Below are 13,392 nucleotides of genomic sequence, written 5' to 3' on the forward strand. Positions count from 1 at the left end.
TCGGGGTCTTGAATACAGCAAAAATGTACATAACATGTGCATAGGGTGTGTTGTGGACATAAACACAATAAACAATCAATCATTTTATTTTAAATATAAACAAATCACATTTTATTAGAAAATAATAAACTGTATTTACAAAATGATGCTTTAGTGTCACTTGGTATTTACACAAATATATTTGCATAGAACAGTGCTATCACCTGAGCTATATTTCCCAGCATATACAATTTACATAACAGCAGTCCATGGTGTAAGTTTGTCCCAGTTGCCTGGAGGCAAGATAAATATTGGTGACCCCCAAATAGCTCAATCAGTAATGTGTCTGTCTCCAGTAAAACAGGTCATGGGTTCTAATACAGGGTGTGACACTTGCAAAAATAATGTTAGGAGGAGGAGTCAGCCACAGAAGCAATATCAACAGCTTTCGATTAACTGAAGGGGAGGAGATGTGCCCCCTTGGGAGCAGGAGCCCGGCGGCAGATGATTCCATTGCCTCCCAGAGTTACGCCTCTGACAGCAGTTATGAACATAAAATATATGCTTATGATGAGATCGATTTAAGTTATTTACATATGCACGGAAAGCAGGAGTAGAGATCACTGGCACTTCAGCTGTTGAACTATATTTTCTATACTGTTCAGCGGGCCACGAAGATTCTGTATGTAATACATAAAAAAAATCTTGTAATTATGACTAAAATACAAATGTGATGTGTAATATTTAACCCCTGAGGCCGATATATTGAGAATTAGTTAGACCTTTGGGGTTACACTATTGCACTGCAACACTGCCGATTGGCAAGTACACACCAGCCGCACACAAATGTCCTTTATTCATAGACATTTATACCTACCCTATCATGACATTGTCCCTTTTGTAAATCTAGAATTCTATTATACGTTTACTTTATTTGTGGTTAAACCAGGGTTGCCGACCCTCCCGGAATTCCCGGGAGTCTCCCAAAAATCGGGTCCCCCTCCCGGCCCCCCGGAAGGGTGGGCAACCCTCCCGGAATCTGGGGGACCCCCCTGAGCCCCACCAAATCGCGGCATGTAAATGCCGCAATCCGCGGGTCTCAGAGGAGGGGCGGAGCTAAAATGTCACAATCGCAACATTTTAGCCCCGCCCCCTCCATGGATATTAGTCATTTCTCCTATTTCCCGTAATGGGGGTGGGGCTTAATGACGTCACCGTCAAGCCCCGCCCCCGATCGGGTAAGGAAAGTCTCCTCTCCGGGCTTCTCCCGGAGAGGAGCATTAAAAAGTCGGCAACCCTGGGTTAAACTAAATTTACTGTCTTCTAAATCAGCCTATCTTACAATCTCAGTACAATTCCCATTAGGAATGAGTTCTAGTTGTGTGGTGTTTATGTGCTAAACAGTGTTTATATTATTTTGTATCAGAAAGTGCATATGATTATATTCAGATATATAGTTGAAATATGGCTAAATGCCACACATTATTACATTTATACACAACAAATATCAATCGGAGATGTCTATACATTAATGGCAGAAAGTGAAATAAGTCCAGTATGCATAATGTATATTTATAACAAAGATGGTGGAGGTAGTCTTTGTACACCTCGGGGAAACATAAGAGCCTCTGGGTTGCTAAAGCTGGTGATTTAGCAGCTAAATTGAAAGCGGATAGCTGAGATTGTAATGTCTATCATGGGCTACCTCCATCTTTATTTCGATATTGGGTGGGCGATTATAGGGAATGTTTCGCTTCTAGATATTGGTACATCTCGCAACATTGCATCCTCAATAGAAACACATTGGAGATATGTCTGTGGAATAACAGTAGGTATCCGAGATATCTGCTGTTGTCCCTTCTACATACATTCAGGGGACACCTAATAATTGCGGCTAACCCCTGATACCTTGAGTTTTTGTGAAAATAGCAACACTTATTATTTGACAACTTCATTTTAGGGAGTTGCATGAAGATGTAGACAAAACTGTGCAACATATCGTTCGTCCTCTGGTTCGATCCACACACTGTATGATACATACAAGATCGCTAGCAATATCGCTAGGTTTGATGTGCAGCATGGATGACAAGCGTCAGTCACTACTGACCAGTGATATGTCAATACGAGGCAGCATATTGGCCCGGCATCGCTCCAGTGTGTAAAACTAGCAGCATGCGACAGAAAGACTGAACTTTTTTATTAAAGAAGAAGGTGACTTGGATACAACGTTTACACTGATAGTGCAGACTGCACATCTTCCAATATATCCACCTACCAGTAAACCTGGGAGCATATATAGCTTAAGGAGGCAACTCCAAAGACAAGTAAGGAGGTAAGTACGTTGAAATGGGCTAGACGCCGTTGCAAATTCAAACCTACTTGCAGTGCGAATCCTGTGCACTTCATAAAAGAGAGCCACAGTGCTGGAGTCAGTACGCACAGATTTTGCATTTTAAAACATTACACGGAATCTGTGCAATTACCTCTGTGCAACTGAAGTTTTTATGCATGTAAGGCTCAATCACAATGCACCTCCCTTGTGCAGCTAAATTCTGTCATGCTCTTACTCCTCGCTCTTCCAGAAGCTGCCACCTCACTCTCAGTATCTGAGCTATGTGCGTCCTCCAGTTGGAAGGGGTTAATACGTAGACGTGGAGGCTTGAAATTGAATGTTGCCAGGCTCTTAGCCCTTCTGCGCTTCTCCCTGGGCCCCTCCTGCATTTTTTTGAGTAGCTCCTCTTCCTGAGCCACAAAATCTTGCAGCACTGTACGAAAGAGACGTGGGATCTCTGTACCATCCGGCTCAAACTCCAACATCAGCCTACGGAATCTGTACATGAAGTCAAGAGGTGAATCATTTAATATACACTAAGGCCCTTATTCTGGTTCACTCGCAAAGGCAAATTCCTTCTTAAATTTAGACAAAACCATGTGCACTGCAGGTGGGACAGATGTAACATGTGCAAAGAGAGTTAGATTTGGGTGGGGCTTTACTTCAAAGTGAGATCTATATTGCAGTGTAACAATAAAGCAGTCAGTATTTTCCCTGCACAGAAACAAACCAACTCACCCAAATCTAATTCTCTCTGCACAAGTTACATCCCCCTTCCCCCCTGCAGTGGACATGGTTTTGTCCATTTGAGAAGGAATTTGCCTTTGCGAGTGAACAAGAATAAGGGCCTAAGTACAGCACATTGCAATAATTCATTCCATAGGTATACATAAACAGCAGTTCAGGGCCGGGAAAAGGTTTTTGGGCATTCTAGGCAAAACCTTAGCTTGCTGCCCACACCAAACACCCACACATCAATGGGCTGTGCCACAGCACAAGGAATTTGAAGCCCCTGAATGCAATGTAAAAGACCCAGCATTCTAGTGCACTAAATGATAATTATAGCTAATGTTCTTAATTTCCCGAAATTGCCCCATAAATTTTCTTAGGTACAATAGACCTTAGGGGAAGATTTACCACTGCTTATATTAGCAAAATGTGTAGCGAGATAAAGTACCAGCCAATCAGTTTTTATCTGCTATTTTACCATTTGGTTGGTACTTTATCTCTGAGACTTAATACATCGAGCACTAAGGGGGATATTCAATTCTGGGTAAAGAGTGCAATTTGCTGTTGCTGTGGCATTTAAATGATCTGGAAAGCACACAAAATGGCTGGCTAAGCTGTGGGGCTAGGAACTGTTTTGTGAGAGATCCGGTTGCTACAAAGCACTGATTAGGTCAGTCGAATGTATTTGCCGCAATTGAAACCCCCCAAGTGGGCAAATGTAATAGCATCTGAGTTTGGCGGCTGTGCTAGATGCTGACCGAATTCTGACTTTTTTTTTTAAAGGGCTGTGCTCGCCCTGCATCATGCAAAGCCGGCAAAATTGAAAACTTTTATATTTGTCCGCAACTGTCTAAAATAATAAATGAACAATGCTAAACTTATGGGGTTGTTCAGTGAACATAAATGGTTCACTGAACAACCCTTGGAAGATGGAAGAAACCCTTTTTGTCTTGAACAACCATGAACTTAGCCTACACATTCCTGCTTTGTTCTCTGGGCTCCTCTGGATAAAATATATATGCTCAAAGAACCCATTTGCCGCTAGCCAAACCCATGTTTCTTTCTCTGTTACTTGATAGGAAACTGCTGCCTTCAGCTGTTGTAGAACATTTAAATTGTAAATCAATGCTTATTGTAAGGTGATGGTGGGCAGTGCCATTCATTGGTGTTGCTGATGGAGTGTGCATGGTATATGGGATCATCTACCCTTCACTGTAAAACATAAAGATAAAAGACCAGCAGAAAGGAAAGCAGTCTGTTCTCAAGCTGTGTCGTGTGAGAGGATGCTGTAACCAGCTGTTTTGGGCAGAGATTGGTACCCAATTCTATGGGCAGTATTCAATGTGACCGGCAAGGGGGTGAAATGGCGGCGATCGCCTAAAACAAGCGACCCTCACCATTTAACCCCCACACCGGCCGCTCACCGTATTCAATGTTCCGGGGAGTTGGAGCCAGTTGCATTTAGCCGCAAGCCTCTCTGTTTTGGCGGCCGCACACGCTATTTCCACGCTGTTGTAAAAACCCAGCAACGAGGAAATGGCGTGTGCAGGGGTCAGTTGAATACTGACCAAGCGAGCTATGACAGCGAGCAGTCAGCATTGCTCGCTGTCGCAGCTCGCAAAAAGCATTGAATACACCCCTATGAGTGAACAGAAGCTGAGGTACATTTGATGAAGGAAGAAAGGAATAACGCACAGAAGCTGTAGGTATTGTTTGCCCAGCTTGGGAAATATATAAATTCAAGATCTCTTGTCACTGTACCTGAGTATGACGGGGCCACACTGGGAGGGGCTTATTTTAGAACAAATGTCTCTGAGCTCCAGCTGGTCACCTGGATTGATTTGGTAGCCCTGGCGTGGGACAGAAGCCAACCATGTGTAGTCCACCCCACTCTTCACTCGTCGATACTCAATGAGGCGCTCCCTCTGCTGCTTTTCTGCGCGTTTCAGATGTGATCCCAGCTCCAGCATCAGAGTCTCTGTTACCAGGTCTGAACTACTTTTGGGTTCCAGCCTGGTTGTTGAGCCCTCTGGATCATTCCAGCCAAACAGTCCTGCTAGGAACATTGTATACACCTGGGAGAGACATAAACATCTATAAGTCTATTCAAATCATATAAATATGACTTTCCTTTAAAAAAAAAAGTGTAATATAATTCCCATCATGCATTTGTATGACTGATGCTTTAACTATAGAAAACATTATAGATACCCAGATCCATAGACATCCTTTGACTAGTAGTTCTATGTGCATAGAAAATGACCCAAGTTGGATACTGTTATATGACCAAGACATAGACGTGGACATGTCATTACCTGGAATCTTCTTCTTCAAAAAGAATCCTCTGTACTATTGGTTTCTGATGGAGTCACAGCTCCTTGTTCAAGTCTTATTGTTGTTTAGCTCCTTATTCTTTTATTCTTGTCTTTATATTTTTGGTTTCTTAATGTCCCTCTTCCTTTCTCTTTTAAATTGCTTTTATGCTATAATCCTTCTCTCTGCTCCTGCTCACCTTGTACCTCCCAAGCGACTCTTATCATTTCATCAGCTCTACCTTTTAAAGCTCCATTTAATGCCTTGTAATCTGGGGATTCCGCCTAGTCAGCATTATTCACATTGGGAGATGGGGGACTGTTTATATAACCGTACACATTCGAAGAGCTCAAATCATGCACGTGTGGTACACAAGGTGCAGCTTTTTTCTTGCAGGACATTATTAAGCCTGTATCAACATCAAATGTCATGACCCCCTGGCCCTCTGTACTGTTATACATACAGTAAAAAGAATAATATATACCATAGCTCACTAAATTCAATACAACACCCAAATTGTCGATTTTGTTTGGAAAGTAATGAACAAAAGAAACAAGTTGTGATGAATAGATATTTATATATTGTAATCATACACATTGTTTACAAACACGTTGAGTTTTGATTAGCTTAAGGTACCCATATACGCAGTGCGTTTTGCCCGTGGAATGCGTTGCACAGTCCCGCACAAATAACACTGCACAGCACAAAAAGTCTGTGCAGCCCGTACTTTTTGTACTAGATTGCATCGCATCTAGTACAAGAAGCACACTGCTTTAGCACATTGCATGCAATGATGCAATACGATCTAGTACAAAAAGTACAGAGCACATCGCTCCGTGTATAGGCACCTTTACATTTTTCGATCATCAAGAAATCCAACCTTAGCTGTGATCAGAGCATTGCAAACAGTGGTTAGACAGCTGGCTCCAGTACTCGCCTGTGTCCCCATTGCATTCTGGAGCATGGAACTCATTAACTATACGCTCACATTGGCAGATGTAATGAACAGTATCGCTCAGAAGTGACAAAATTAGTAATATTGGTCATTATAGCGCTCAGTGGCCCTTATTCTAGTTGAATCGGATGGATGCGTATTTTCGGACGGCCACAAGTATTCTTAGCCCCGCCTACCGTACGGATCGCTCACACCGTCCAAATGCGGTAAAACGGCGAGCGAAAGGACCAAAAGCATATGTTTCATGCAAACACCTCCCTTATCTGTGGAACCCCCCCCCCCCATCCTCCGATGGTCGCCGACCATTGAATGATGGACCGAGTGGTCAGGCAGCACCGAGTGCTCCAGACCACTCGGACATTTTTCCGTATGAAAGAAGGGATATGGGCGGGCAGCCTACATCCGGCCATGTCAGCTGTCCGCCCCCCACACGTGCGTCACGGGCACAATACCATACGTACGCCCAGCGTTTTCATGGGAACGCCCATGATACGCGGGGCGTACACATATGGTAATGAGACAAAACATCCCTTCACGCCTCTCTCCACCCCCTACTCGAATGGGTCCAACCGATAATTTTCGGATTTCGGATGTGCGAGGTGTTCACACATGCGCAGAAACGCCTCTGCACATGCGCAAACACCAAACATCGGCCGTCCGAACGCACACGCAGCGGTCCAACTCAATCAGAATAAGGGCCAGTGTGTATGGCGCTTTAGAAGATATGCTCTGTGAACGACAGCATTAACAATTTCCCTTAGCTTTCTGCCAAAGATATCTTTTGTGAAAACTGAAAGCCCCATACACACTAGGTTACTTTTTAAGAGATATCGCTCAGAAGGGCCCTTCTAAACGATATCTTTAACAAAAAAAGTGAATTGTGTACGCTCAATATCGTTAACGATGTGCAATAGTTCAGCACGTCTCTGTGATGTCGCTGAACAGTATTGTTTACCGTATGCTCAATTCGCCCACCCATGGCTGATATCATTTACTATATAAGTTGTGGGTCGCCTAGTGTGTACAGGGCTAAAGATTTTGCAAAAATATATCTTTAGTGATCAGATGCAAAAGGATATCCGTTGTTGATGATATGTGGCCTGATTCGGCTTGAGTTGTATTTTTCCTCGGTGGTAGTATGTGGGAATCGCCCAGCACAGGTCAAGGCTGCCCTACATGCAAACACAAAATTAACATTTTCATTGCTATTGTGCAAGCTCTTTGCTATACAGAGAAGCATGCGCACATCACCGGTAGCCAATCGCAGTGTGAAATTTGTTGCCAGGGGTGCTGCTACTTGGACTACTATTAAGCTGGCTATAAATATGGATGCTGAGCGGGCACCTTGATCAGTTATATAAGATTACAGATGGGTACACACTATATGATATGCGGCACCTCTAATATCCTTAACAATATCAGCAGTGCCACTGAACAAACAATCTGGTGCTTAAACACAGAACAATATCTTTAATAATATCATTTAGTGACATCAGCAGGTATTTCGAACATGCAATAGTTATAGTGAAATTTGACTGCACGTTCAGACTACAGGTGGGATCGTTAGTGTTATAGTGGGTACAAAAATATCACTAATGATATTGTTATCATGCATATCGTTATTACCATTTCAGGGATATGTACCCAGCTTAAGGGAAAGTCAGAAGAACATTGAGTTATATACTATATATACACTATAGTCCCAATATTCCAGACTGCAGAGTGTTCATCTATTAAAATAGGAGATAGGAGGGGTGCTCCATAGTGCATGAACAGTTTTTATTATAAAGCATCAGGGTGCATACAGTAACGCATAATAGTGCTTGTACCACAAGATTCACGTTTAGTATTACTCACAAAACCCCGCAGTTTATACCAAGGAACAAGCAGCATGAAGGAGAAAACCAGTCAGAGCAGACCACCCCTCAGGTAGACTGATTATATTTGGCATCAATTTATTAAGTGCTAATGTATCCCACTACAGGGGTTTACAAATTTAAAATATATGTGAAAACTTTAAAACCATATTTAAAGGACCCTACGAGTCGACTTAGACACCACCAAGGGTTCCATTGAACTCCCAATATAAAATAAGTCACTATTGATGTACAGCATTGTATTCTTCAATTCAGTAGGGAAAAAAGCAGTAGATGAGCTACTTAGTAAAGATATAACCATCATCAACAAAAAGATTTATTCTGGATAGGAACTGGATAGTATTAGGAACCACCATGGGTATGACATTTGCCCCCTCTTATGCCAATATTTTCATGGGGTGCTGGGAGGATGATTTTATCTACAGAACAGATATATTTTTAAATATTATAATTTTTTCCTTAGACACATTAATGACCTAATCTGGGCTGGGGATAATATCTTTATGAGCTGTATCAATAGAAATGAATATAACCTTACGTTTATGTACAAATCACAAATGTGATAGTACATAATCACAAATGCGATAGTAGATGCATTGATTATTTGGACCTCAAATTAGATGGATCAAACATTAGTAACACATACACTTTTTTATTTCCAAAAGTTTTTTTGTTAAATGAACTGCAGAAATCAAATTCCAACAAAATGGTACAAAACAGTATACAATGGTAATAATTGTAATGATGGCAATGTGACTTACAGTATACAATAAATGTTCTATATATTTTTTTTTCCCCAAATATGTGAGATACGACAAAAAAGATTACAGTCACAACACACTTAGGTGCATATGAGAGCGTAAGAACTGTTCAGAAACACATATCATAAAGGTAACCTATTTAGTAGAACTAAAAGGCAGGAGAACCGGTTGCAAGAATTTCAAGGTTGTACCAGCATGTTAACGGGACTGCAGCCCTCAAAGATTCTTTCACAGATAAAGGAAGTGATTTGACATAAGGTAACCATGGGCCTTATTCTGGTTCACTCCTTCTGGCAAATTCCTTCTTAGATAGAGAAAACCATGTGCACTGCAGGGGGGCAGATGTAAAATGTGCAGAGATAATTAGATTTGTCTGAATTATTTTGTTTCTGTGAAGGGAAAATACTGACTGCTTTATTTTTACACTGCAATAACTCTTTCTGCACAAGTAACATCTACCCCACCGGCAGTGCACATGGTTTTGTCCAGCTAAGAAGGAATTTGCCCGAAGGAGTGAACCAGAATAAGGCCCCATATATTAAAAAAACTTCTTAGCGATCTCTTACAGCAGGGGTCTTCAACCTTTAAGACAGCGTGGGCCACCTAAAAAATCCAGTGAAGCCCGAGGGCCACTATACTCTACTGCGGTATTTCGGACAGCCTCATAGAGGGGTTTATTCTAGTTCATTCTTTCTGACAAAATCCTTCTTAGATGGACAAAACCATGTGCACTGCAGGGGGGCAGATGTAACATGTGCAGAGAGAATTAGATTTGGGTGAGTTATTTTGTTTCTGTGCAGGGAAAATACTGGCTGCATGATTTTACACTGCAATATAGATCTCACTTTGAAGAAAAACCCCACCCAAATCTAATTCTCTCTGCACAAGTTACATCTGCCCCACCCGCAGTGCACATGGTTTTGTCCATCTAAGAAGGATTTTGTCAGAAAGAATGAACTAGAATAACCCCCAGAATCACAGCTCCCCTATAACGTCAGCACAGTCCTTCATAGATAGTTGGCACAGCCGCCCATACTCAGCACATAACCCCCCCCCCACACACACACACACACACACACACACACACACATACCCAAATAGTTATCAGCAGACAATTTGGGTTCCAGTGCAAACAGTAAAATTTGTGCCCCTCCCCCCCCATATATAATTTGATATTGAATAAATTGCATGCGCCGTAGGCGCGCTTCCAAAAAAGGGGTGTGGCCTAATTATAACGAGTGTGAACTAGCGGGAAAACAATTACCTGACACCTCTTTTGCAACCTGCATGACCAGACATTGGTTACCGCAGGAATGGTCGTTGTCCTCACACGCTTAAGTTGACTGAAGGCTGCACAGTGACATATAAACATGAAGGCCCACACAGTGACCTAGTACGCCTCACAGATCGAACCCAAACAATGAAAGGCTACTTAAATCAATATACACTGTTACACTGTTTATCCATTACACATTATGCCGCACACCGTGATGCCCATTACACATTAATCCACACAAAAATTATGCCCATTGCACATTATGCCACAGACCATAATGCCAGCAGTACTCCTGCTTATACATATGATGCCCCAGCAGTGCCCCTCACCTAATGCCCCAGCAGTGCCCCTCACACACAATGCCCCAGCAGTGCCCCTCACACACAATGCCCCAGCAGTGCCCATCACACACAATGCCCCAGCAGTGCCCCTCACACACAATGCCCCAGCAGTGCCCCTCACACACAATGCCCCCAGTAATGCCCCACACTCAATGCCCCCAGTAATGCCTGCAGCATTGCCAGGTCCCCTGCTCCCGCCAGCTGTACCTCCTCATCCTGCAGCTTTGCCGGGTCACCTGCTTCCACCATCCATGCCTCCTCCTGCAGTTTCGCTGGGTCCCCTCCGCCAGCTGTGCCTCCTCCTCCTGCAGTTCCAGCAAAGGGTCCCCTGCTCCCGCCAGCTGCGTCTCCTCCTCCCGCAGCTTCGCTGGGTCCCAACTCCCCAGCTCGTGACCAGACGTGCGTCCTCCTCCATCAGCCGCGCTGGATCCACTCCTCTGCCCTGCCTGCAGCCAATGGAAATCGGGTTGGCGGCACCCGGGGGGGACTCCATTACGCTGCCTCCCTCGGCAGCGTTTTCTTTTACTTTAAAAGAAAAAATCCTGTGCATGGCGGGCTGGCGGGCAGTGGGCCACTGAGATCAGCTCCGCGGGCCACGAGTGGCCCGCGGGCCATGGGTTGAAGACCCCTGTCTTACAGGAAGAAAAGCTTTACTCAAAACTATAGTATTTCCAAAACTTTCATACTTGTTACAAATACTTCCACTACAACCCACTGAACGAGATATCTCTGATTATAGAACCTTGGCCCTTATTCTGATCGGTGCGGATATTCCCGAATTCTTATGGTGCGGTCCGCACGCCACGGTGTGCTGCCGCGTGCGGCCATCGTCCGTAGAAACGCCCACGTGTCCTCCGCATTCGGACGGACTCACTTTTTAAGAACAGGGCGTGTTTACGGACGAAATACAAACCATACGTGTGCGGGTGAAACACTCCGATTCTGCACGGTATTACAGAGTATGCACGGGAATCCCGCATCCAAACGGATGGCAAGCGGTGCTTCCGCACGGAAGCGGTGTATTTACGCCAAACTACAAACTATTATGTCTATTCTGCAATACATCACATGACCCACTTATTCAATTACCTATCCTCATACAAAAATGCCTGTTTGGAATTGGAATCAATTAGATGCCAATATATCCTTACAAGCATGCCTAACACATGCATTGCACACATTAACCCTTACAGCAATTGAAGTGCAATGGTTTCAATTAAAGCACTGACAAGCGTCCTATTAGTGAGTAATGAGTAAAGGAGTCGATTGTATTGGGTTCAGGTGTTAATGCTTGTAGTCATTAGGCGTTCCGTTCGGCTACCGCAAGACCGAGTGGTTTCCGCAAAGCAATACTTGACTTATGGACACCGCACATTTCTATCGGTTTTGGTCGCGTGCATTCGGAGTGCTATCCGAATGTACGCCCCCCAACATAAGTGTACTCCCCCGTGTCCGCCCATGTTTCCTCCCAGTTTTTCCCACTTTGAAACTACGCCCATGTCTCATTCCGCATGACGCCCATAATACGCCCATATTTCAAGACTGATTGCGGGGCACAGTTTTGTACAGGATTTGCACGAACAGGTACGGAGTCAATGCGTGGCACATGCGCGTGGCGTTCTCCACGCATGCGCAGACGCCGTAAAGACGCTATCCGAAAGTATGCGGAAAAGTACGCATCAATCAGAATAAGGGCCCTTGTTCTGCAAATTCATATGGGCTGGGACTGGGAGGAAACCTCAGATACCTGAGGTGTGAGTTTATGTTCTTACAAGTGCATCATTTTGTTCAGTCTAATCCAACTCCAGTGTCCAGCCTAGACAAGCCTAATCAGATACTGTCATTGGTCTCGCTTAATTGTGTTGGGTGTGGAATAGGGGTCAGACAGTCGGGATCCCAACAGTCATTAGCCCGACGTCGGGATCCCGACTGGCCAGAATCAGATAGCGTGGTGAGCGCAACAAAGCCCATTGCGGGCATGGTGGCTCGCTCTGCTCGGCACCTATTCTATTCTCCCTCTATGGGGGTTGTGGAACCCACGAGGGAAAATAGCAGGTGGCCGTCGGGAACCCGGCTGTCTGTGTTTTGACAGTCGGGATCCCGACATCGGGTAAATGCCTGTCGGGATTCTGTCTGGCACCGTTTGTGTTTTGGATTTTCGCATTCGCTATTTATACAATATTCTGGTGTTATCTAAATCAGAGACCTATCATGCAGTTTTACACTTGAAATGGTCAGCTGATATTCCTACCATTCCCTCTTTCTCCCAAATATATATAAAAAATGGAATTTACATTAAAATATTTACATTCTGCCATGTTACAAGAAATGCACCTTAAATGTCTTAATAGAGCGTATATCACACCTATACAATGCGCATAGGGAGCCAATTATTTCCATAATTTTTGGGAATGTGGTAAAATCTGGACTTATTGGAACAAAGTTTTACATTACATTAATAGTCTTTTTTTCACTGACTCTTATAAGAAACCCTATGGCTTGCCTTTTCTTGTATTTTAAAGATTGGGATCTTGGCTCAGACAAAAAATGTGTTGACTGTACTATTGGTCTTAGGCAAAAAATGAATCCTGCTACACTGGATTCATAAACAAGAGCCGTCTGTCCAGGTATTAAAATGTGCATTGTTAGATATATTATTCTATACAAGACAAGCTTTATTACCAACTGCAGAGCAGGATGTCGCCAGATTTTACAAAAAAATGGGATCTATTTATACGTAGCCTAGATACGGAGATACAATCCCATATAAAGTTTTTGAGTCAACCACATGGTTCCTTCGACGTCCGATAGCTCAAGGTGGTTCATGAC

General features: G+C 43.6%; 1 protein-coding gene across 1 annotated transcript; it reads right to left on the bottom strand.

The window, feature by feature from the left end:
* Positions 1-230: 230 nt before the first annotated feature.
* Positions 231-5,106, bottom strand: LOC146045737 (protein RD3-like). The gene is made up of 3 exons (XM_083164778.1): positions 4,802-5,106; positions 2,463-2,809; positions 231-659 (listed from the first exon to the last, which is right to left on the bottom strand). Exons 1-2 carry the CDS (start codon positions 5,104-5,106, stop codon positions 2,497-2,499), a joined length of 618 nt encoding a protein of 205 aa, XP_083020904.1. The 3' UTR covers positions 231-659; positions 2,463-2,496.
* Positions 5,107-13,392: the final 8,286 nt, after the last annotated feature.

The sequence above is a fragment of the Crinia signifera genome, chromosome 11, assembly GCF_055691185.1.
Source record: "Crinia signifera chromosome 11, ASM5569118v1, whole genome shotgun sequence".
NCBI classification, from domain to species: Eukaryota; Metazoa; Chordata; class Amphibia; order Anura; family Myobatrachidae; genus Crinia; species Crinia signifera.